The sequence below is a fragment of the Thamnophis elegans genome, chromosome 4 (genome assembly GCF_009769535.1).
Source record: "Thamnophis elegans isolate rThaEle1 chromosome 4, rThaEle1.pri, whole genome shotgun sequence".
NCBI lineage: Eukaryota > Metazoa > Chordata > Lepidosauria > Squamata > Colubridae > Thamnophis > Thamnophis elegans.
The window spans coordinates 50,028,200-50,054,241 of record NC_045544.1 but is presented as its reverse complement, the minus strand read 5'-3'; the positions used below and the strand labels follow the sequence as shown (position 1 = coordinate 50,054,241).

Sequence of the window (26,042 nt, the reverse complement as noted above, 5' to 3'; positions counted from 1 at the left end):
TAGTTATGTTTAATGAAACTGATCTGTGGCTTGGTATTTCGAGTAAATCAAATGTATATAAATGAGAACAAGTCATGCAAATAGTATGTTTATGTAAAGATAAACATGAAAATGAAGTAAATATTTGAGAAATAAATAACTAACATGTCATAGATATGAAGCATACAGTAAATGCTACAGTTTTCCATTTCATAACTTATTTCTATGCAACAAAACAGCCTAGTCTTTTCTGGAAGGGAAAATAACAAGAAGAGCTGGATTTTATGATTCCTGGGTGATTTAAAGCTGTTTCCCATGTATAATCCTGGTTTTTTACCTATTAGGTACTCCTCAGTGTATGACACAATTGTATCAGAATTTCCATTCCTAAGCATGGCAATTGTTCAGTGAGTCATGGCCTTTTACGGCCTCCCCCCCCCCCCCAAAAAAAAAAATGCTTGTTAAACGAATCATGGCAATTGTAAAGAGGATCATGCAATGGTTAAGGGAATCTGACTTCCTCCATTGATTTTGCTGGAAAAGTCACAAGTGACCCAAGGATGCTGCTCATGTCATAAATACATACTGGTTGCCAAGTGCCTGAATTTTGATTACATGAACGTGGAGATGCTATGATGGTTTAAGTTCAAGGACCAGTTGTAAATCACCTTTTTCAGTGCCAGTGTAACTTCAAACAGTCACTAAATTAATAGTTCTAAATTGAGGACTACCTGTACTTTACTGATCTAGGAATCATATGGGCCCAAATCCTCTCAGATCAATATGGTAGATTAGACTATAGCCTTTTATCTACACAATGTATCTTACCCAGATTCTGTTCCAGAGGAAATGGGGGATATTTTTTTGTGTACTGTTCCAGCTGAATTTTCAATACCATGTCCTTTAAAACAAGAATAAAGAACTCTGAAAAATATATCTTAAGAATGATCAGCACATTCAAGCAATTTAATTCAAATTACAGAACTGAAGCATTAATTCACCCATTTTACATTAAATGGTGGAATTTAACAGTAGCTCAGTAGTTGTTAATCCTAAATCCATCTTTTGAACGTTACTCAAATAGAAGTACGATGCGTGCTGCTTGCATGATATAATTTTGAAATTAAGTCAGAGTAATTAATCAGCAAAAAGATATTGAGCATCAATTTTAGCTCACCCAAATACTACATGTTAATATGAATGTCAGTAACTCGAGAAGCAAACAATGAGAACAGTTACCTCCAATTTATATTACATGATTTTGCTAGATTGTCCCAAAATTATTTATTCTCTTAAGCATTTCACGTGAATAAAAATTATACAATCAATCATGCTTTTAAATTAACAATATAGAACAGCAAAAAAACTGCAGAAAACTATACATTAGACTAGATTATGTATTGTTCCATTGTATGTCAAATTAATATGACATAATTGTAAATGCAGTTGTCCTATCAGTAGCTAAGCTTGATTTTATAGTATAAGATTTATGTAACAATATTGTAGAGAAGATTTTTTTTTAAGATTTCAAAAAATGCTGTATTGGATATAAAAACTTCAACTCTCAGAATTTCCCAGCCAGTCATTCTGGGAGTTGAAGTCCACAGGTCTTAAAATTGTCAAGGTTGGACATTTATGATATATGGTATCTGCAAATATGGCATTATTGGTAAAATATAGCTGTTGCAGTTCTGTTGGGATGACTTTAAGCATTCAGTATTTCTAAGCATTTCAGATATGTTGTCATTTACCTGTTACAGATTGGCCAGTATTTGCCCCTTGTAATCTATTTTGAAGTAGTGTCCCCACAGCATTTGTTAAAGTTGGTTCTTTTTTGGAAACTCCTTGTTTTCCCTAGAAAACAGAGTGTACAGAACTAAACAGCATCGAAATGGAGGCTCTCACAGTGTAATATAATCATTTTTACATTTTAAAAAATCTTCAAAGGAGCAAGAATAAAAGATACGTTGATACTGATTGATCAATTTTTATATATTCCCAGTAAACTTCACTTGGCAGAGAAAGTCCTATCTAAATAATTTTCCTAATTCACTACTGTCTACCACATATCTTTGATTCTCAGCTGACTTCGTCATAACTAAAATCCATTTAAAAATCCATTTAAAATTCTTTATAATTGTTGCTGAGCTAAATAGACTGCAAGCTTTTAAAACTTTTGCATCTCAACCCAACCCAAACATAGAATACTTCAGGAGCAATTACTAGTTCTATTCCTTGCTTGCTAAGTAGTAATAGAATATTACAATCTAGTGCAATTTTCAGTTAATTATATGAATGATAAATATGTTAAAGGTATAAGGACAATTCTGTGAGTCTTGATAAACACAGTAATATTTGCAGAAAACCATAAAACTCTCTTGCTTCCAAAGAGAGCTTTAAAATCTCTTGTAATCTTAACTCTTATTCCAGCTCTGCTCATAATCATGCTACTGGGCAGAATAGCAATAGCAAAAGCTCTTAGACTTTTATACCACTTCATACTGCTTTACAGCACTAAGTAATTTACAGAGTCGGCATATTGTCCTCAAAAAAATGGGTCCTCATTTTAGCAACGCTGAGTCAACCTTGAGCTGATCAGGATCGAACTCCTGGCAGTGGGTGGAGTCAGCCTGCAATACTGTGTTCTATCCAATGGCTCGTTACTATAATAAACTCCAGTTTGTAGTCCCAAAGATGCTTTTACAGGAGGCAACTTGACTTTTTTGTTTTTTTCTTTTGAAGATGTTTCACTTCTCATCCAAGAAGCTCATCATTGAAGCATTTGGAGGGTGCTCATCCCAAATTGTATAGCTTCAACGACCCTCTAAAACAGGGTTGTCAAACTCGTGGCCTGCAAGCTGGTTGTGCCATGTGCTGCCCCCTCCCCCACCCGGTTCAGTGAAGGAAAAAAAGTCCCAATACATCATTTGACGCCACCTTGATGACGCGACTTAGATACCTCTGCTCTAAAAGGATGCAAATCTCTACAGACTTTTAGTTATACAATTTGGGATCAACACCCGTCAAATGGTGTGGGAGTAGGAATGGATTTCCAGAGGAAAAAAGAAAAAAATGCAGACTACAGGAACCAAGAGGACCCTGAGGACACAAATAAACTTCCAAGTGCTTCAACAACCTTCTAAAAGGATGCAGATGACCAGCTGTCTGCAAGGAGTATAAATCCCTCCATTTCCCACTATCCTGTCAGATTTGAAGAAGCTTCTTGGGTGAGAATCAAAACGTCTTCAAAAGAAAAAAGTCCAATTGCCTCCTGAAAAAGCACCTTTGGACAACCATGACCTGGATGACTGAAAAGCTCTATAGACACAATTTATAATATATTAATAAAAACATAATAAACAATTGTTTGCTGCTGAGTAAAGCCAATTCTTTTGACTTACAGTCTTTGGAGAAGTTAAAAAGTCTGTATTTAGAAAGTGATGCTCCAAATGTCTAGGAATTGCAGAACCCAAATTTCTTCTAAGATTTTCCTTTGATTTTTGCTTTGAGCTCAGCATGTAAAAACCATGTAATCCTCCATTGGTCAGTTGGAGAACTGTCATCATCTTCCCAAAACATTCACTTTGAATATATTTGAGTATGGTGAGCTTTTTTTAAATTATGGCTTCTGAATATTGTATGCACATAATTGAGCCATCATCTTTTTCTAAGTTTCAGAAAAGGTAACCATTAGGAATTCTAATTTAATATTCTAGTCCAAAGAAAGTTTTTATGTAAAAAAATAACTGGAAAAGAAAAAAACTGTAGTTTTCGTCTATTCCTTATCCCAAAGGATTACTTGTCATTTCCTGAACCTGAAGTAAAAGAGCCACAACAATGACATAATTTTGACCAAATTTTGGTCAAAATTCTGCCATGTATGATGATTCTTCAAAAAAGGATGAGAGAAAAATGGTAGAAGCAAAATAGCTTGAATACAGTCCAGTTACTTACTGAAGCTGGTTTGCCTCCCTTCTGGCCTGGGGCAAAGGATCGTCTGGCAGCTTGTTCTTTGCAAAAGTTGATGTGCCTTTCTGCCGCAGTCTGATTAAACCTTCTCATACAATAAGGACACTGAATATAATCTGAATACAAAAAAGCACCTTGACTATCTCAAATGATATTTGGAGAATGAGTGTATGAATGACAACTTTATAGAAATGGAGCAAATGAATGAATGAATGATATTTCCATAGTTCTACTCTTAAGAATGCTATAGAAAGCTGTTATTCCTCAAGCCCTAGGCAAGAAGAGGGAAAAGCCCTGCTCACAATACATGTTTAGTAATTGTCAGAATTATACCAGTTTTTGACTCAGAAAGTTATCTACTTTCAGAGAACGTATTGTATCTACAAATATATTTGGTCATTTTAGTCATATTCTCTTGAGTATTTATAACCTTTTCTTCTTTTTTAAATTCCTTTGTTTGGAAACAGTAACAAAGTAGAAGAAGATTTAGTGTAAAGAGTCACTGGAGAAAAGGAGAGATTATTACCAAAAAGCATACATTAAGTCCAAGAAACAGGAAGTTTGAGAAAGAAATTCAGACAGATTGAATTCTAATTCATTGGGGTGTGAGAGGGAGGGAAGGACAAACACACTCCAGCTTTCAAGATTTTATAACTATATCAATAAAGCCAAAGTTTCCTGTCCTGCCTCAAAGGTTGACAGCTGCTTACCTAATATATTCCAGAACGTTTTCTTCAAAAACTTTCCAAATTATTTTTTAAACTCTTTCAAGTTTTGAGATTAGATAGAAACACTGTTTGAAAATATTAGGGCCACTACACATTCACTGAAAGAATCATCATCTGCAGCCATCATATAGTAGGAAAAAAATTAGGCTGAGAAACCTTTAGAGACTCTCTATCACCATGATTCAGGGACATCTGCTCTGGTTCTTCAAACAAACTTTTCTGTTTTTTTAAGCCAAGATGTAGTTTCAGTACAAGTAAACCACCTGGGTTAATGGACGGAGGTGGTGGTGGTGGAAGAGGACGGCCTTCTTTCATGGCTCGAGTTGCAAGTTTAGCGGCTCTGATGGCTGAAATAAAATCTTCATGTTGTTGTCTCCAATTCAATTTTCTCTCCTGTCCATTCTGCAAAGGAATTAGATTTCCCTTTCGCCAATCAGAGCACATATTAATTACAGGTGTTGCTTTGAAAAACAATTTTAAGAGATTTTGTACAGATTATGAATAATAAAAGAATTCCAATGGCTATTAAAAGAGACAGCTTGAGTAGTGGTTAAGACAGGGGTGAAATCCAGCAGGTTCTGACAGGTTCTGAATAACCGGTAGTGGAAATTTTGAGTAGTTCAGAGAACCGGCAAATGCCATCTCTGGCTGACCCCAGAGTGGGGTGGGAATGGAGATTTATCTTTCCCCTGCCCTGCCACCAAGCCACACCCACCAAGCCATGCCCATAGAACCGGTAGTAAAAAAATGAATTTCACCACTGCGTTAAGCCATCTGGCTGGAAATGGAGATACTCTGAGCTTTTGTCCTGCCTTAGGCACAAGACCAGCTGGGTGACCATGGTGCAGTCACATCCTCTCAGCCCTAGGAAGCAGGCAATAGCAAACCACTTCTGAAGATGTTGCCAAGAAACTGCAGGGACTAATCCAAGCAGTCTCCAGGAGTCAATACTGGCTTGCGGGTACAAAATATGTGTATATTATTATTATTATTATTATTATTATTATTATTATTATTATTATTATTATCTGTTTATGACAAACAGAATTTCCCAGGTTTGCTTTGTTGTGGGAGCGCCAATAGTCATTGGATGGAAGTGATGAATGTTTGGAAAAGGAGATTGCTTGGGAGGTCTGACGGAGTAGGACAAATGGAAGGGAAGGTGAGAAGCAGCGTATTACATTACACCTTTTTTACAGAAACATAAACCAGCGTATCTAACACTCCCTCCATTATTTCCCCTTCCACCACAAGCCTGAAAGATATATTGGGCTGAGGCGGAATGACTGTTCCAAAGCCATTTATGTGCCATGGCTGAGATTATGGATAAGGTGAGAAGCTAAATTCATTCATTCGGGGGAAGAACATGGTTGAATCCTGATAGCAGCTACATAGATGACGCAAAAAGGGTGCGCCCTAAAAGTTTACATTTCTAGGCCTGAAAATACAAATGACACCTCTTTGTAAATAAGGGATGAGCCCCTAATGCTATTCCTGTTAACAGCATTTATTTCAAGTGAATGTTGGCAGGGCAGCAGAAGACAAATAATGTCCACCCCATTTTATATCCAATAACAAAAGGTTGGAATTCCAGGCATTAGCTGAATGTTGGTGATCAAGTAATAAATGTTATGGGACCGTCCAAACCTCTATATTAGGACAGCCCCAGTCTGTATAAAGAATCCAGACATCCACTTCTCCAGCTCTATTGTAGCAAATCATCTAATGGCAAGGCTTTGGTACTCCTTAAAACATACCCTGTTTTCCCGAAAATGGGACCTCTCCGGATAATAAGCCCAATCAGGCTTTTGAGTGCATGTGCTAAAATAAGCCCTCCCCGAAAATATTTAACCACATGTGCAGCGAGAGGGGGGGAGGGGGGAACATGCCCCATGCACCCCACACACCCTTACCTAATAGCCGCTCCCACAACCCTAGCCAGCGAACCTCTTCTGTCATGCTAATCGCCACCGCAAAAAGAGTGGCAGGCCCAGCGACGCACAACATAGCAGTAGCCATGAGGTGACCACGCTTGCCGCCTCCTGCACTTCAAAAATAATAAGACCTCCCTGAAAATAACTCCAAGTGTTTATTTCAGGATCAAAAGAAAATAAGACCCTGTTTTATTTTTGGGGAAACACAGTATTGATGAAAATATGGGAATGGTGTTGAGAGATCTACCTTTGTGGGTGGCTTCTTTTTCACTGTTGGGATATCAGTTCCCTGTAGTCGTTGTTTCAAGGAATTGAATGGCTTGCGCTTCTTGTTGAAAATTTTTTTGCATATTGGATTGTGTCTTGCCTTAAGGGAAAGGAAAAGTCATACAGTCACGTTCCTCAACTAGCACAGGCATATATTATTTTTGATTTGATACTTTAAACTCTCATTTCAACCTTTAGTGTAGTACAGTATCTTGATGCTTAACTGGGAATAATAATGTGCTTGTGTGTCACACAAAATTACAGGTTACTTCTGTCTGCTCCAATTCATGGCATGTAATCACTGCTTTTGGTAAGCTAATTGGCTAATCTGTTTTGAGTCCAGTTTAACAGTTAGGGAGGGTTGTGTATCACAGAGAAAAACTGAGCCAGTGGCTATTTCTAATCTGTATGTATCAGGTTTATATCCCATTTGTTTATAACTTAATTATAGGTTTCATGTGCGGTTAGTGATTCCAAATGTTGTATTTAATTTTCTCTGAATTGTGATACAGATGCTGGGAAGATTTATAATACATGACTTAGATCCACCCACCCTCACCCAATTTAAATATTAAGGGTTTGGGTTTTCCCTTCCCTAATATGTAGTTACTGGTAGTCCTTGATTAATGACCAAAATTGGGACCAGAATTTCTGTGGCTCAGCAAGACAATCATTAAGTGAATCAAGCTGGATTTTATGAACTTTTTTTTGCCATGGTTGTTATGTGAATCACTACAGTGGTAAAATGAATCATAAGATTTTGAATCCTGATTCTGAATCAATAAACATGAATTTCCAGAGTTGGACTATATCAACACTCTCACATTTAGTATAGAATTATACACTTTGATGAACAAGTCTGTGCTTCACAAAGGCTTTTGTTTTGCTTGCAAAATCAGTACAATTGTCATCAATCTTCCTGCTAAACATCTTCCTTCTATTTCACTTGTTTCTGAGGAGATGTTCATTGAGTGAGTTTGATTAAAACAGGTACCTTTTTATCATTTAAATACATTCAGTACAAGATGCTCTTATTTTACCAGTGCTTCCAGTGCAAAATGCCTTCCACAGGTGTCGCAAAGAAACAAATTTGGTGCGCCAGCCTCTGTGTTGAACAGGAAAAATTACTATTTATCGCTTAAGTATAAACAGTTTTCAAACATCTCTGTAAATCTAGTCTTAAGCATCCTTCCTAAGTCTAAAGGAAATAGATTAATAGTATCCAGAACTTATTTTATCTGTTATGAAGGAGTAACTGAATAGTATGCTCTAGCCGAGTTAAAAAAAAGTTCCAGTGCTCAATAAAACTTAATTCTAAATCATATAATGACTTAATACTGTTATGAATTGCATTGCAAGAACAGTCCATTTTATACCATGTTTCCTGAAAATAAGACAGGGTCTTATTTTTTGACCCCCCCCCCTGAAATAAGTGCTTGACCTCCAAAATAAGCGTGTGGCCTTATTTTTGGGAGGTCTTATTATTTTTGAGGTACAGGAGGTGGCGAGCGTGGTCACCTCATGGCTGCTGCTGTGTTGCAATATTTTTGGGGAGGGTTTATTTTCAGGGGGAGGGCTTATTTTAGTGCATGCACTCAAAAGCCCAATTGGGTTTATTATCCGGGGAGGTCTTATTTTCAAGGAAACAGGGTACTTTTTCGGCTATATATGTCTACAACTTTAAAAGTAAAAAATGTGTTGAATTCATTCATTCTGCCTCCATTGAATTTCTTAATGTAACTTTGAGGCAGAGGATGCAGTTTTAATGAAAATCCTCAGATGCTTAAGATAAAAACTAACAAAATCAATGGCATCATCTTGCAGGAGCTATTTCAAGAATTTTGTTTCAATGTACAGATTTCTTTGAACGCAGATACCTTAAAAAATAAAATATTGCAGCAAGTCATTTACATATTTATTTTATTGCTTTTAGGATTCTAAAGAAGCCTAAGAAATGTTGCTTGAGATAGCTTGTTACTAAGAATAGAAGTATACATGCTGAGTAGATATTTCTTTAAATTACCCTAAATAAACATTCTGAAACAGTCATTCATTTAGAATATTTTTATCCCAACTTTTAATTCAATACTCTCAAGTACAAGACTTTACAAAAATAAATAGTATGTGGGGCTATTTAAAAACTGTTTAGGAATCCACCTGAAATTATCAGAGTATGACAGAGCATATTTATGTGGCTTTTGGCTTTGGCACTGTAGCTTATTCAAAAATTATCAGTTTCCTTAGCATCATTTGCAAACCTGGCTAATGTCAGTGCATTTATATTAGAGAATCATGGTTACACAATCCTTGTGATATCTAGCTATCCATTCCCATTAAGTATGGTTAAACATCATAGTCCTGATCAAATATAGGGCATAATACAGGAGTAAATTAAATATTCTTAATTCTGCGCTTACTGTATATGTTAATTCTTACAATATAGCAATAGCAATAGCAGTTATACTTATATACCGCTTCATAGGGTTTTCAGCCCTCTCTAAGAGGTTTACAGAGTCAGCATATTGCCCCCAACAACAATCCGGGTCCTCATTTTACCCACCTCGGAAGGATGGAAGGCTGAGTCAACCCTGAACCGGTAAGATTTGAACAGCCGAACTGCAGAACTGCAGTCAGCTGAAGTAGCCTGCAGTGCTGCATTTAACCACTGCGCCACCTCGGCTCTTACATACATTGAATTTAAAATTATTTGAGGGGTCCTGGTGCTCTCTCAACTTGGTTGTTTGCTTGCAGACATTTCATTACCCAAATTAGTATTATCAGTACTAGTGGGGAGTGGGATTTGTTCTCAATTCTACAAGTAAACAACTAAATTCAGAGAGCACCAAGGATCCCTCATTTCAACCCTGAGCTACAAAAATTCTTCTCTATTCTTATTCTATTGTTTTGGTATCCAAAAACAAGAGTGTTAGAGAAACAGTTAGGCTCGTCCCTCTTTTAAGAAAACATCTGGGGCAAAAAGGTCATATCAACAATTCTTATCTAAGTTGACAGATATTGTAACACAGTTACAAAAATTAGAATATCGTGCAAAAGTTCATTTATTTCAGTAATGCAACTTAAAAGGTGAAATTAATATATGAGATAGACTAATTACATGCAAAGCAAGATAGTTCAAGCCGTGATTTGTCATAATTGTGATGATTATGGCTTACAGCTAATGAAAACCCCAAATCTACAATCTCAGAAAATTAGAATATTACATGCAATCAATAAAACAAGGATTGTGTGCATTGTACATAGAACAATATCGGACCTCTGAAAAGTATAAGCATGCATATGTACTCAGCACTTGGTTTCGGCCACTTTTGCAGCAATTACTGCCTCAATGTGGTGTGGCATGGCAGCTATCAGCCTGTGGCACTGCTGAGGTGTTATGGAAGACCAGGATGCTTCAATAGCGGCCTTCAGCTCTTCTGCATTGTTCGGTCTCATGTCTCTCATCTTTCTCTTGGCAATGCCCCATAGATTCTCTATGGGGTTCAGTCAGGCGAGTTTGCTGGTCAATCAAGCACAGTAATCCCACAGTCATTGAACCAGGTTTTGGTGCTTTTGACAGTGTGGGCAGGTGCCAAGTTCTGCTGGAAAATGAAGTCAGCATCCCCATAAAGCTCGTCTGCAGAAGGAAGCATGAAGTGCTCCAAAATCTCCTGGTAGACAGCTGCATTGACCCTGGACTTAATGAAGCACTGTGGACTAACACCAGCAGATGACATGGTTCCCCAAATCAACAAAGACTGTGGAAACTTCACACTGAACTTCAAGCATCTTTCAGTGTGTGCCTCTCCATTCTTCCTCCATACTCTGGGTCCTTGGTTTCCAAATGAGATGCAAAAGTTGCTCTCATCAGAAAAGAGGACTTTGGACCACTGAGCAATAGACCAGGTCTGTTTTTCTTTAGTCCAGGTAAGATGCTTCTGACGTTGTTTGTTGTTCAGGAGCGGCTTGACAAAAGGAATATGACATTTGAAGCCCATATCCAGGATCCATCTGTGTGTGGTGGCTCTTAATGCACTGACTCCAGCCTCAGTCCACTCCTTGTGAAAGTCCCCAACACTTTTGAATGGCCTTTTCCTGACAATCCTCTCCAGGCTGCGGTCATCCCTGCTGCTTGTGCACCTTTTTCTTCCATACTTTTCCCTTCCACATAACTTTCTATTAATGTGTTTGATGCAGCACCTTGGGAACATCCAACTTCTTTTGCAATTACCTTTTGAGGCTTTCCCTCCTTATGGAGGGTGTCAATGATGGTTTTCTGCACAACTGTCAAGTCGGCAGTCTTTCCCATGATTGTGATTCCTACTGAACCAGACTGAGAGACCATTTAAAGGCTCAGAAATCCTTTGCAGGTGTTATGGCTTAATTAACTGATTAGAATGGGACACTTTGAGCCTAGAATATTGCACCTTTTCACAATATTCTAATTTTCTGAGATTGTGGATTTGGGGTTTTCATGAGCTGTAAGCCATAATCATCACCATTATGACAAATCACGGCTTGAACTATCTTGCTTTGCATGTAATGAGTCTATCTCATATATTAGTTTCACCTTTTAAGTTGCATTACTGAAATAAATGGATTTTTGTATATTTTTATTATTTTTTTATTAACAAACATGTAAAATACACACACACAAAACTTAAGACGTACACCACATTTACACAATACAATACGAACAGGAGCTTCCTGTTCTTTCTAATAGCAATTATCAATCGATACCTCTCACCTTATATTATTTCCCCTTCTTTTGTATTTCATTTGGATTTCACCATTCTTCACCCTCTTATTTTACCCATAACTATTATTTTTTGAGTTTTGTTATATTCCTTCATTGATTCTTGTTTCTTTCCTTCATTCACCTATACCATTTATCCCATATCTGATAGAATTCTAATTCTTATTTTCCCTGGATTTCTTTAGTTAGTTTGTCCATTTCAGCACAATCCATAACCTTTCTTATTATTTCATCTTCACTTGGAATTAGTTTTTCCATATTTTTCGAGTTTCACCTGTACATCACTGCATGGGATTTATCATAAGGTAGTCATTGAATAAAGGCTAGATACTTCTAAACACATCAAGCAAAGATACCAGTTTGAAATACTTTTATATAAAAACACTGACAAATTGTTTCACTGTGATAGTTAACCAACATTCAGAGTAGCTATGTTGTTAGATACTTCATACCTGTGGCATTTGCTTTGTTTTCAGAATCCAAACTCATTTCATAGCACAGTGTTTTCAGGTTCTCTTTAATATTATTTTTTTTTCCAGGGATACAGATGTACCTGATAGCTGACTTTCTGTTGTCTAGTTCCCTTGCTTGCAGGATTCCAAGTGAAATGTCACTGGCTGACCAATTAAACAATTATGACACAGACAGTTCACCCATCATGTAATGATGCACAGTATTATGTATTTTTGCTGCCTTACTTGTAAAATAATAAAGGGAAGATAGAAATTTAATAAATAAATATGGAAACTTTAGCCAGTTTCAAAGCTGTTTTTAAAGCTCATAGAATTCTTTATTGGCTAAGTGTGATTGGACACACAAGGAATTTGTCTTTGGTGCATATGCTCTCAAGTGTACATAAAAAGACAAGATACATTCACAAAAGGCAGCTTTTAAAGAGTGATGCCCATTGATGTGAAATTTTACAGATTCCTATAAAATCTTAAACTTGGCTTCTGCCAAGCCCAGTAATTTTCCTTGAATCTCTCTCCTTTATACAGCAACCAAAATATAAAAATAAATTCATCTTCCTCCTAGCATTATTCCCAGAGGTGCAGGGTCCACTTTTTGAATTGATGAATGTCATCTTGTATATCAAATGTACCATCCAGGTCCAACTGAACAGTTTTCATGTTTGAATTTCTTGTGTCTTGCCATCTTTGCTTCAGTTTCCATTGGGTGCTTGCCACCTGTGTTAAAATTGATGCAGGCAGAGGTGTGGGGAGGCTGCTCACAGGACATGGCCATATTACTGGCCATGTTTCTCCTGCATTTTCTCAGGTATTGGAGCAATGCCCATTGGCTCCCATACTGTGTCATTGGTGACATGGTCAAAAAGAGAAACACGTAATAACCAACAAAGCATGTGCATCTCTATGGCATGTAAAGAGCACTCAATGAATTTAGTGATTGGCCAGCATTCAGTGCCATAAAAAGCTACTGGGTGCCCCATTCTTTTAAAACATAAAAGTGAATTACTTTATTATAATGAAAGGTGACAGACAAATTTGAAATGGGGCTTTATTGTTGTTGTGAAAATAGAAATACATTACCTTGATTTTGTTGTTGTGGTAACAAAAAACCAGTTTACATGTAAGTAAAAACATTGGTGGTTAGACTTGTTTAAACCACACATTGTCATTATTTTTACACTTCTGGGGTGTTAAATCAAAAGTATCTTTTCCAGTTAGCAACCAGAAGGAAATGGCCATCGTCCTTAACAAGAAGCAGTTCTTTCATTATGACAGCTTGAGTCCTTGAAGATTCTGTTTCACGTTAAGCAGCTCTTTCTCCTGCCTTGTCTTCTCTTGCTTGAAGACCGACTTGTTTGCTTTCTTTTCTATCCTGCGTTCCTAACGGGGAAATAATTTACAATATTAATGTATTGCTTCATGAAAATGTTCTCAAAGCAATTAGCATTGCAGATACAATTTCAACAATATCTGTCTCAGAACTCTTGGCAAAAGAGGCCTACTGCATTGAAAGGATGCTTAATTTTTCAGATGTTAATAATTCCTTTCATATTTTTTAAATTAGGGCACATATCTTCATTTTTTTTCTTTTCACTGCAATAACAGTAAAACAAACAAAACAAAAAACCCAGATTCCCCCCATACACACACACACACACACACACCCTCTGCATAGTGTGTGCCATTTAGAGATGATCTAATTAAATCGTTCCAAATCATTTTACCCATATCTTGCGTAAGAGGGAAATCCACCAGTCTTAGCATCTTATATCTCCCTGCTTCTTCCTAAGGAAATGTTTTCCACAAGAGACTAAGAGAAAAAAACTCACTGAAAGGGAAGAAGGGGGTCAAAACCTCCCCACAATGGACTATTAGGGAGACCAAAAGAAGGGGCAAGGTTTAGTTTGTTCCAGTTTTCTCTTACCAGTAGCTTGTTGTGAAGTGGGTCTCCCCTCCATAATTACTAAGTTACAGTGGAAGACATAGAATTTGCTAATTGATGTTGAGAAATCCCATCCCTTTTGCTCTGGGATTCTGGGATTTTTTTTGAAAAAAATTAATAGATTTTTCTACAGCTTTGGGCTAACCATAAATATTTGACTGAGTTCTCAATTACTGCTCCTGAACCATGTAAAACAACAATTTGTATTTCACTCAGCTAACCTACAGTTTTTACAAACTCAGGACAATTTATGAAAAGCAAACAAACAAAATCAATAAGAGTAAAAAGTAGCTGTCACCACTTTCAAAAATACACCCCCCCCATGTATGTATGTATGTACACACACACACACACACACACACTGTATTTTTCTGAGTATAAGATGCACCTTTTTCCCTCCAAAAAGAGGGTGAAAATCTGGGTGCGTCTTTTACACTGAATACAGCATTTTTGGCCTTGCGAAACTCCGCCCCTTTGGCAAAAATGGCTGTGCATAGCTGTAGGAGTCTTGCAGAGTGCTCCTGGGGGCTGGGGAGGGCAAAAATGAGTGAAAAATGGGCTGTTTGATGCTCATTTTTGCTCCCCCAGCCCCCAGGAGCACTCTATAAGCCTCCCAAAGGTTATGCATGCCCTTTTTTCTTTGACAGAAAATGGGCCGTTTTGGGGAGTGCAAAAACTTTATTTTAATTTGCTTCTTCAAAATCTTGGTGCATATTATACTCTGAAAAATATGATGTGTGTGTGTATGTGTATGTATATACATATACATACATATACATACATATTCATACATACATACATACATACATACATACATACATCATACATACATATATACACACACACACACACACACAAACATATACTGTATTCATTTGAGCTAATCTATGGAACAAAATTATTTCTACTTCCTTAAGTAGAGCAAACTCAAATCCTCAATGGACAATGGTATTCCATAGTGTGAGAATTGCTCTTGAGAAAGCATGCCTGCAGGTCCCTATACCTTCCACTTCATAAGAGCCAAAATCCCTCTCAAAAAGAGCATACAAGATAGCCTGAATCTGACAGGGAAAGATGGTACTGTAAGTACACAAGTGGCAAGCCATGTAGACCTTTACTGATTAAAACCAGCCCCTTGAATTGAATCTGAAATTCAATTCCAAGGAAAGGGTCTGGGCCTCTTGGATTGGTGGGACGCCTGTGCCGTCCCTGCCCCGCTCCACCCAGTGTTCCTTTTCTACGGTGTTCCAGTTAATGACTCTCACATTCGCTTAATAATTGCTTTGCTTGACGACTAAAATTCAAGGCCCAGTTGTGGTCGTAAGTGGAGGACTACCTGTAATCTAAAATGTTTTTTTTCCAAATCTCCTTTTCTCTCTACCATTTAAGAAACATAAGACTAATTTATTCATATTACCCTTTAATTTTACCTTATATCTGCCATAGCACAACTTCTAATTAGGCTCATGTCATTTCTTCATTCATTGGGATGGTTTTATACTTGTCAAGTTCTACATGTGTATGAAGCCACAATCTCACTAAAGCTAAATTCAGTGCCTAAATGAGAACCCTAAATAATCTATTTTGAGTTCCATCCTGTGGGAATAATATATATGCTAAGCAAGTCGTTATTTAATATGACATAGCACTAATCCCTCTTGCTCCAGTCAATGACAGGTTAATAAAATTAATTAAATACATTTATTTTTAAAAATTCAAATAAAGCTTACTTTTCGTTCTTCTTTGATAGCTTGTTTCCTAGCTTTCCGATCCTCCTTACTCTCATCCTTAGAGCGTGGCTGTGTGGATATTCTTGGCAAATCAGAGTCATTAATCCTTTGCATTTGCTCAGTCTGTTTAGCTGTAGGTCCTCTCTGAGGCAAAACATCTAGTGGGATTCCTGTCTTCTTGGACACTTTAATTGATTTAAGCTATAAAAAATACATAGAACTAATGAATTTTTAAAGCAATGTGTTAACTGGATCAATGAAACGTGCAGAAGCCAAAATACTAAGACAGGTAATAAACTGAACAAAATGTTTAGGTGCCACTTGGGGGGGGGGGATGGTACTTATATTAATTCATATTTGAATTCCTTATACATACAGTATATATTCATTCACTCATCCATTTCTGTTCAGCACTTCAATAAATTACAAGCTGGATCCACGCTTAATCCTTTCTTCCTCTCTTTCTCCCTCCTCCCTTCCCAATCTTAACTTTGTACGTATCTAGATACTGGAGGTGAGTACTACTAGGAAAGAGCTAACCCCTTCCTCCCTCCACCCCCCCTTCTCACACACATATGGCTGCTCAACTCACACAAAATAACTTTGGATGGTGTGCAAAAATTGAATAAAACAGCAAGTGGGTAAAAACAATTATAAAAGGATAAAAAGGAATAATTAAAATAAGAATAATATCAAAACATTTTAAAATATACAAAAATATAAAACACAATGGAGCCAACTAAAATTGACTCCAGTTCCACTAAACCCCAAGGCCAAATGACATAACTAGGTCTTGAAAGACTTAGGAGTGAGCCTAACTTTGAGAGAGTGTTCTACAAGAATGTCCTGGCAGAGAAGGCCTGCCTCCTGGGACTAATGCAAATCCCTGACTGATGGAAATCATAACACATCTTCCCGGTTACATCTAAAGGGAAATCCATTTGTTACATTTTTTTTTGTCAGTTCCTGGCATTTATTTCCAGTTTCCAGCAAAATTTTGGAGACAATGGATTCCCTTAACGGTCATAAAAATGTTTGCAACTTTGAGTCCGATACATGATATTTCAGTATACCATTACAATGATCTGCAAACATAATTTTGGACTCAATTATGGTGGCAAGTCAAGGACTATCTATATTTGAAATTTAAAATCCAGTTAAGTCAAATTTTGAATATATCTTTAATAGTTCTTTGGATTCCATTTATTGTAATAATAAGTCTTTAAAGTGTAAAGGAAACTTCCACTCACCTTTTTTGGCACCTCAATAACTTTTGGATGATTATATAAGTTTGAATAAGTACCTGAAAGAGAAGACATAATATGAAAGGTTATCTTATTAAGAAACTATTTTTTCCTGAACTTTTGATTTGAAATGTTATTAATACAAAATTTTAAACCTCAACATATCTATGAAGGTCTTTGAGGCTAATATTCTATTAAAATATTCATGATTCTGCATGATTAAAATATTCATAATTCTGCATAATTCCTTGGTACTCTCTGAGCTTGGTTGTTTTCTTGTAGACGTTTTAGTACCCAAACTAGGTAACTCTGCATATTGCTGTTGCTATTAAATGCTAGATTAATAAAGCCTTGTTTTATGGCTGACCTGATGAGGATTGTTGAGATGTGACTGGGTCCGGAGATTTCTCTTTGAAATGTGCCTCTGTGAGTTCTGGGCGAGGCAATTGTTATATAGGAGTCTCTGATGGCTTTCAAAAGAACAGTTCCACAAGTTACTGGATGTGAGATTCTGTTCATTAATTTGGGGGTCTAAGGATCAGTTGAAATCCCTGCATCCTGCTGCCTAGCAACCTCCCTGCCCGAGCTCCTTGATAGTGAAAATCCCCAGGCCTGGGGTATTTCAATCTGCATTCCTTGGGAATGGGCTCCAGGGTCCCTCAGGAGATCATGGCCAACATTATAACAGTGGGCCTATCCCAGGTAATCCAGGGCCAGTGGTTACACATTTGATCTATTGTTTTCCTCTTATTGTGGCAGCAGTGGTATAGTGATCTGGAATTGGAAGACCTCTCTGTGGCTCTTCTGTCATGGTAACCTTGAGATTCTCTGGTATTGTCCTCCACCACAGGAAGGCTGGACCTTTTCAATCAGTTTGTCTATGGCAACTGTTAGGCCCGGAAGGGTTCCAGAGGGAGCTGGAGGTTGTTCTTAAAGGTCTGCAGCATGCTTTGGTTCTGGTTGTCACTTGGAATAAGAGGCAAAGCAGATTGTGGCCATGCAACTTCTCCTGGTACATGGATCTTGTCACTTTCTAAGTGTCAAGGAAGAGCTAAGGGAGACGAAACGGGTTAAGAGAGATCTGGAGTGTTTCTGGAGATCAGTGTGGAGTGAACATGACCTAACATGGGTGAAGTTTTAAATGGTTTGTATACAGTATATTCTTTATTACTATGTGTATGCCATCCAGAGTCACTATATGAAATGGACAGCTAATACAAATATGAATACATAAATAAATACTCACTTAAAATGGATTCACAATCCCATTTTTCTTTTGGTTTTTCAATGATTAAGGTTACCATTTCTTCAATCTCATCTTCTTCCTCATTCAAGGGCAACTCTGCTTCTTTCTTGGTTTCAATATCATCAAGTTTCACACAACTTTTAAAGAAAAAGATACAGAAGGCAAATAAATTAAATTTAAATCTTTTAAAATACTGTGATTTTTTAAAACCTGTCAGGTTTTCTTACTTAAATCAATATTATTTAGACTAGCTATTTACCTGACAGTTATGGTCATAGGACTGAACTGACCCAATTTTATTAATTTTTTTAGTGGTGAGTTATTAAGTGAATATTGCAGTTATGAAGTAATTTTTGCCAGAAACCTGAAATAAAAGCTGGGTTTTGGCAAAAAGATTGTAAATGAGAAATTACAAATGCACGCTGGTTGCTGAGCTCCTAAAATGCATTCATAGTTTAGAACCATGTCATAAGTATCTTTTAGAAAGGATATTGTAACTTAAGATTGGTTGCTAAACAACTGGTTAATAGACCTGTTAACACAGTAATCAATCCAGATATAGCCAAAGTCTTAACTGGGTTTCTTCCCCAAATGTACCACAGCCATATGAATTATTAAAGAAATATATTCATTTTATCAACAGATGTTTTACTGAACTCGCTAGAGATCGATATAAAAAGAGACCAGTAATTAAAAAGATTCCCTACTCTTAGCATTAAAAGAAAAGATGAAGTTCATGCCATCTACAACAATCATTGCTCAATCTCTAGAGAGAAGAAAGGCTTACTAGAAACCTACACTGCTGTTTGGGCATGAGGCAATACTTCTAAAGTGAGACTTTTTAAGGACTGAGTTAATTATGCTTTAAACCACTGGATTGAATTTAGTAATATTACTGTTCTAGCTATAAACTGCTCACTGCTGAACAGGTATGCAGAAATTTTCTAAGAAACATACTAGCCAGTAAGAACACTTTACATACTCCTTTGCTTTCTCTCTGAAGTAGTCATTCAAAACTTCCTGTAATCGAGCACTGTCACTTTGGATAAAACCTTCTAATTCAGCATTATCCAGTGGTCCAATTTCATCATCATCAAATTGTTCGAAAAACTAAATGTGAAAAATAATATTATATTTAAATCAATTCCATATGCTTTCAATAACAAACTTAAATCATAACCCTCAAATACATTTTAAAACAAATTTAAAATGTATTTGAGGACAATTATTTTACATTTCTTCCCCTTTATATAACCAACACTTTCCATCGATGAAAAAAAGCTCATGAAACAAAAGTTACTGTTATCCCTGTGATCGAGCTGTCTATCTTTCTAATTTATATAGCCAACTATCTTACAAACAGATGATTCCAAATGGCATACAACAAAACTAAAACATTATCTAAAATCATAATCACTGGCAAATATTAAAGTGTTAGAAACTAATTTCTTTTAGACAAAAAATAAGGCAAAAGTCAAGGTAAGTCATAGCATTAGATGCAGTATTATAAAACTCCTTAAAATTCTTAAGGAAAAGCACATTAATAGAGAATAGTTTTATATACAAGGAATGTTAAGAGATCCAATTAAAATTAATATTTTCTAAGTATATGCCAATAATTACAACTATTTTAAGTTTATTTCACCTTCTCAAATCTTTCATCCAGAAGTGTCAGTTGTTCATTTCTTTTCATGACTGAAGAGGTCATGGAATACTCTGTGAAACGGCTCTTGGTCTCTTCTTCCATGAAGATAAATTCTTTCATCTTCCCTTTAAAATCACTGTCATCTGACAAAGGACCCTCAGAATCACATTCTTCATCTTCTCCATCCTCTTCCTCCTCCACATCTTCCCATGCATCTTCATCTTCAGATAAGCTGGCAATAGCATATACATTAATTGGCTTCTTTAGATTTACACTTCATTTTATTAATATACTGATTAATAGTTCATGATTTTTCATGTACTACTGTACAGTATAACTAAGAATGAAATAGTAATCAATCAAGACCTGAAAAATATATAAAGAGTGGAATAATTTTGATACACTCAGTATTGGGATTCCCTCCCCAGTAGAAAACTGAATAAGTTAATAAAATAGTAGTATGTTTTTCATTCCATTACCAAGAGAGTTCCTTCTCCTGTTCTAGGCTTCCAGGTTTATTAGCTGCTAAGATGAAGTCATCTTCAAGCAGATTATCTGGATTGTCAAAATCAAAGTCATCATCTAGTGCTGCAATAATGTCGGGATCAAGATCCGGTCTAGGTCCTATTGTTAGATAAAAGACCATGTTAAAAAAGCAGTTTTGACAGGATTAAGTCATTTCTCAGAACTGTCAGTTTCCCTGAACACAAGTTATTTACCAAACAGAGAAAAAATCATTCACCACAACAGCAATTCTTTAGAAAATTACTTTCTCTAGCTACCCTCAGATCAAACCTGATAATTTTTCAGAAATGTTTGAAGACTGAATTGAATGGAAGAGGGAACAGTGTTGTCTTCTTGCCTTGATGGCACAAGATATCGATCAAGCAAACAACAACGTATGAAACCCTTATAATCTATCTTTTTACAGATTAAGATAGTAACAGAATTCCTCAATCACAAATAATGCGAAGGACAGATTTTTAAAAAATTAAGGAAAAAGTTTCATTTTACACATCAAAATATAAGTGCACATAAAAAATGTAGTGTAAATGAAGTACCTGGAACAGGAGCAGCTTTGTTTAATAGTCCCACATCTTCTTCAAATTCTGATGCAAATACTGAAGAGGGCAGATTAATGGTGGGAGCCTAAAGAACAAAGAAAATGTAGTATTTTTTTTTAAACTGTTCAAGAAACCAAGTATCCTCACCTGAGTTTCTAGCATATACTTTTCATTTGATACAATGCACAAATCTGTACATGGTGCATGATAAAATTTTTTGGAATGCTGTCAATAATTTTAGCAGCACCACTAATGAATCAAAATGAGGTAGTTTTAGGGTCTATCATAAAAGAATTCAATGGTGATTGAAAAAGGTATGCGAAAATAAAAAACATTGTTTAAAAATTTAAACTTTACATTTAAGAATGTAAAGCTTGATTTGAACATACATAATGGTAATTATAGGAAATACCACCACAGCAGCCAAGAACATTTTTACTTACCAGAATATGTTGAATTTCATCTACCTCCCCTTCTGTAGACCCTACAATCCTGCCTTTATTTGGGAAGCTTGATGGAACAAGTTCAGAAGGTCCTGAAGCTTCTTTCAAATGTTGCAAGTAATTGTAACCATCATCAAAGAACACTCCATATTTCCGCTGTTCTTCTTTTCTTTTTTCATCATTTCTCTAAAGGCATTGAAGAAGGAAATTAATGAATTTAGCTAATGTTGCTATCAAACTTAAAGAAAAAAAAAGCATGATGGTTCCAATTGGTTCTAGCATATACTTTTCATTTGATACAATGCACAAATCTGTACATGGTGCATGGTACTTTCTACACATCTTCGTAGCAATGTTGATTGTCAGCGATTTCAGAATTCCTCTACTAGGAGGAACATATGGAGAGCCTTGACATTTTTTCAGCAGCATCATTTTCCCACAGCCAACTCAAATGTCTCCTGAAAGCCCATCCATAGGCAGAATAGCCCTTCCCTATCCTTTCACCTAAAATAAGCATTAGCCTGCTTTTCTTCAGCTTTGTCATTTCTTATTACCTTTAATGTAGGCAACAAAACTCTCTGGGGTGCACTATCATCCGCTGTCAAAGGGTCCTTCTGACTTCTGTGCACTACATGAAATGTTACAGCTTTTTTCTTTTCTATGAAAGGTTTCTTCCGCCTGTGGGGCTACAAAACAAGAGGCAGTTCTCTGAAAATGCAACGAAACTGATAAGGGTTTCACTACTTATCTAAGTAAATAGGTTATTCAAATCCCCCCATAGAATATAATTGTAAAAAAGAAACAACAATTTTTGTGTTTTAGGTTTTTAGGTTTTATTGGGATTTATATGCCGCCCTTTTCCCTGAGGGGACTCAGGGCGGCTTACAACCACAGGGGAGGGGAAGTGCAAGGTCAAAACAAACACTTTGTGAACAAAAGAAAAATAATAAAACACAACTTTCATTCAGCAATCAAACACTCGGGCGGGTAATTGGAAGCCTATCCCCAGGCCTGCTGGGAGAGCCAGATCTTGAGGGCTGCGCGGAAGGTCTGGATCGTGGTGAGGGTGCGGATCTCCATGGGGAGCTCGTTCCATAGGGTCGGGGCAGCAACAGAAAAGGCTCTCCTCCGTGTGGTCGCCAGTCGACATTGACTGGCAGATGGAATTCGGAGGAGGCCCAGTCTGTGCGATCTGATTGGTCGATTTAGGGAGGTAATCGGCAGAAGGCGGTCTCTCAAGTACCCAGATCCACTACCATGGAGTGCTTTAAAGATGGTCATCATTATCCTGAAGCGCACCCGGAGACCAACAGGCAGCCAGTGCAGCTCGCGGAGGACAGGTGTAACGTGGGCGAACCGAGGTGCGCCCACTATCACTCGCGCGGCTGCATTTTGGACTAGCTGTAGTCGCCGGATGCACTTCAGGGGCAACCCCATGTAGAGCCCATTGCAGTATTCCAGTCTAGAGATCACAAGGGCTCGAGTGACTGTTGTGAGGGCCCCCCGATCTAGGTAGGGCCGCAACTGGCGGACCAGGCGAACCTGGGCAAATGCCCCCCTGGTCACAGCTGACAGCTGATGGTCAAAAGTCAGCTGTGGATCCAGGAGGACTCCTAAGTTGCGGACCCTATCTGAGGGGTATAAAATTTGACCCCCCAGCCTAAGCGTTGGTGTATTAGCCAAATTATTGGGGGGGAAACACAACAGCCACTCGGTCTTATCCGGGTTGAGCACCAGTTTGTTAGCACTCATCCAGTTCTTAACGGCCTCCAGACCCCGGTTCATCACGTCCACCGCTTCATTGAGTTGGCACGGGGCGGACAGATACAATTGCGTATCGTCCGCATATTGTGCTGCCCAAGGGTCACATTACTCTGATCTGGGCAACCATATAGACCAAATAAATAAACAAACAAATCTGTTTAATCTTTACTTAGTTCACTGATGCATATTTAGAAGCCGAGGTGGTGCAGTGGTTAGAGTGCAGCACTGCAGGCTACTTCAGCTGACTGCAGTTCTGCAGTTCGGCTGTTCAAATCTCACCGGCTCAAGGTTGACTCAGTCTTCCATCCTTCCAAGGTGGGTAAAATGAGGACCCGGATTGTTGGGGGCAATATGCTGACCCTGTAAACTGCTTAGAGGGGGCTGAAAGCCCTATGAAGCGGTATATAAGTCTAACTGCTATTGCTATTTTTAAAATGCATTAAATGTAACCAGAATAGATTGATTTGAACTTTGTTGGGATGGTTTATCTGCTTCTGGGGTTGTCCAGAACACTGTAATTTGCAGTGCTCTGAACATCTTCTGGCAGATATGTTTGGATCATCCCATTGCAGAGAATTTCCACACTGATTGTTTTTCCCTTTGATAAGTTTTATGCTTATCTCTTTCAGGAGATCTAGATTATTCTCGTGATTTTATATACTGCATACTATTGAAATATCTCCTCAATACATAATAAAAAAGCATAAAACCAAATCAAAGCCACAAATAGCAAAAATGACAAAGTAAAAATAAAAGGCTTTTTCCTAAAAGATTTGTTTTAAGGCCTTCCTAAAATGCAAACAATGAAGTTAGATTCCACAGTTCTAGTAAACTTGGTAGATACAGAGAAGACTGAACTTCAGGTTGCCAAGAGACAAGCTTCATAGCAGGTAAATAATCTCAAATAATCTCAGTATATTGGGGAGGGGAAACAATGGAAATGATAAAGGAGGCATTTGCTTAGTTAATCCTAACACAAACCATTTAGTTTTTAAAAGTAAGTAATTTATATGCCATCAGGAAACAAATCAGCAACCAACACAATGCCTTCAGCATAAGAATTTGACTCCATCCTAACAGCATCTAAGAAAGTAAGGTGAACAAATACTTCTAAGTGAAGTCCCATATAAGTGTCACAGTTATATCAATCTTCAGGAAAGAAGACAGGAGAGGATAGTTATGATTACTTTTTTCTGGTGAAGTCCCATATCATGTGCAATTTGCAGCTACCTTTAAACCAGGTAGGTACCTCACACAGATCTCCAAGGGGTGACATATTGTCAAAGCTACACTTTTTAATGGCTTCACATAATTTCAAAAAACGTACCTATTCACAGGAAATTATATCCTGTTAACAGTTAAAATTTTCAGTGTTGCTATGTGATGTCATAAAATATGTGTAGCATCCACACTCTGTCACCACTTGGATTTCCGCGGGAAGCTTCCTCCTGGCAAAATCCTAATTGATCTGGTCATATAGCCATTGTTTCATTATTATAAGTTTTCACAAAAAAATGTTATTTTATAGTTATAATGTACACTGAAGGTGGCATTTAATTTCATTGTACAAAGTGCAATGACACTAAACTAAACTGCAAGCTATTCTTCATTCCATTAATTTTCATTAACTGTCATTCAGCACAGCTGCAAGTTTCAAATAATTGCGCTTCTAAGGCAGCCTCAGAGTCAATGCCTGCATGGCATTATAGGGCATCATGGCAGGGTGCCTGAACGTGCTGGTGCCTCTATTTGGATTTCACCCATCCCGAAATGTCCCCCCCCCCTGAAAGTTACAACAAATTTATAAATGCTCTGTCACTTGTGAGATAGCCAGATTAACAGAATTGGAAGGGACCTTGTAGTCATCTAGTCCGACACCCCACCCCACCCGCCCAGGCAGGAGACCGTACACCATTTCCCAGATTATCCATCTTGCACCATAAAGGGGGGGGGGGGACTGACAACCGCAGCCCAAGACTGTCAGCCTGCTCAAGCCTGAACTTCATGCACCGCTCACCATTGTGCCGTCTCCGACACTAATGGCCGTCAAGTGCCGAATGATCCACGGAACTCGCGAGCCGAGTTCCCAAACTGACAACTCCACACCGAACGAGCTTTGCTGCTTTCCGTTTTTCCGCTTCCGGAAAGGGATCGGCCTTCCGAAGTTGTCGCGCTTAGTTTCCGTTAGATCTCAGCCATCTTGGAATATACCAATTGTTGTTGAAAAGGGTGACAAGCAAATAAATCGGCTGGCTACAATATCCAGGAGCTCTAGAAATATCGTCAACAGAGAATGCAGTATGCAGTTTTTCTTTCCATGCAATAATAACGTGCTCATGTCGGGGATGATCCCAACAAAACCATAAGGCACAACAATGCGCTCTCCCTTTTCCAGCGGAAATAGTGGTAGAAAAGAGCAACTGCTTAGTAAGGGCCAGAGCGGCATAGTTGATATCACAGTGATGTCTCTTTATAGAAAAAGAAAACTCTTTGGTATACCGGAAGTGCCCATAAAGGTGAGCTGCAGCGTTTCTTTCACGTGATCTTTGGTGGATTACAGCTTGTCTGCTCCGAGTGATGTTTGTCATTGATGTCTATTCTGCCTGCTCTGAGTGATGTTCGTCACTATGTGAAAGAGTACTAACGCACTATAAATCTTAAGAGTTTGTAATACTGAATTGCAGAATAACAGAGTTGCAAGGGACCTTGGAGGTCTTCTAGTCCAACCCCCTGCTCAAGCAGGAGACACTGTATCAATTGGAACAAATCCCAAAGGTGCTTTTTTTCAAGAGGCAACTGGACTTTCTGGTTTTTCTTCGAAGACCTTTCGCTTCTCACCCAAGAAGCTTCTTCTCATTGAAGAA

General features: G+C 37.7%; 2 protein-coding genes across 2 annotated transcripts; both read right to left on the bottom strand.

The window, feature by feature from the left end:
• Positions 1–1,695: 1,695 nt before the first annotated feature.
• On the bottom strand, positions 1,696–13,045 carry ZC2HC1B (zinc finger C2HC-type containing 1B). Its single transcript, XM_032216573.1, has 6 exons — positions 12,083–13,045; positions 7,918–7,982; positions 6,858–6,977; positions 4,940–5,078; positions 3,934–4,064; positions 1,696–1,833 (listed from the first exon to the last, which is right to left on the bottom strand). Exons 1-6 carry the CDS (start codon positions 12,117–12,119, stop codon positions 1,723–1,725), a joined length of 603 nt encoding a protein of 200 aa, XP_032072464.1. The 5' UTR covers positions 12,120–13,045; the 3' UTR covers positions 1,696–1,722.
• Positions 13,046–13,131: 86 nt separating this feature from the next.
• On the bottom strand, positions 13,132–25,357 carry LTV1 (LTV1 ribosome biogenesis factor). The gene is made up of 11 exons (XM_032216572.1): positions 25,196–25,357; positions 21,969–22,100; positions 21,415–21,600; positions 20,969–21,056; positions 20,387–20,531; positions 19,908–20,139; positions 19,245–19,372; positions 18,263–18,399; positions 17,023–17,075; positions 15,773–15,973; positions 13,132–13,480 (listed from the first exon to the last, which is right to left on the bottom strand). The coding sequence occupies exons 1-11, from the start codon at positions 25,196–25,198 to the stop codon at positions 13,367–13,369; spliced, it is 1,419 nt and encodes a 472-aa protein (XP_032072463.1). The 5' UTR covers positions 25,199–25,357; the 3' UTR covers positions 13,132–13,366.
• Between the last annotated feature and the right edge of the window lie 685 nt (positions 25,358–26,042).

What these genes read in the sequence shown, in the direction of transcription:
- ZC2HC1B (XM_032216573.1), bottom strand. Translation starts at nt 12,119, where the DNA reads ATGAGTTTGGATTCTGAAAACAAAGCAAATGCCACAG. An exon ending in AAACAAAGCAAATGCCACAG is followed by an intron (nt 7,983 to 12,082) that starts GTATGAAGTATC and finishes TGTTCAACACAG; the next exon opens with AGGCTGGCGCACCAAATTTG. An exon ending in ACCTCCGTCCATTAACCCAG is followed by an intron (nt 4,065 to 4,939) that starts GTGGTTTACTTG and finishes TTTTGTATTCAG; the next exon opens with ATTATATTCAGTGTCCTTAT.
- LTV1 (XM_032216572.1), bottom strand. An exon ending in TGGATGAAAGATTTGAGAAG is followed by an intron (nt 19,373 to 19,907) that starts GTGAAATAAACT and finishes TTTCACATTTAG; the next exon opens with TTTTTCGAACAATTTGATGA. An exon ending in GGATTGTGAATCCATTTTAA is followed by an intron (nt 17,076 to 18,262) that starts GTGAGTATTTAT and finishes CTTCTCTTTCAG; the next exon opens with GTACTTATTCAAACTTATAT.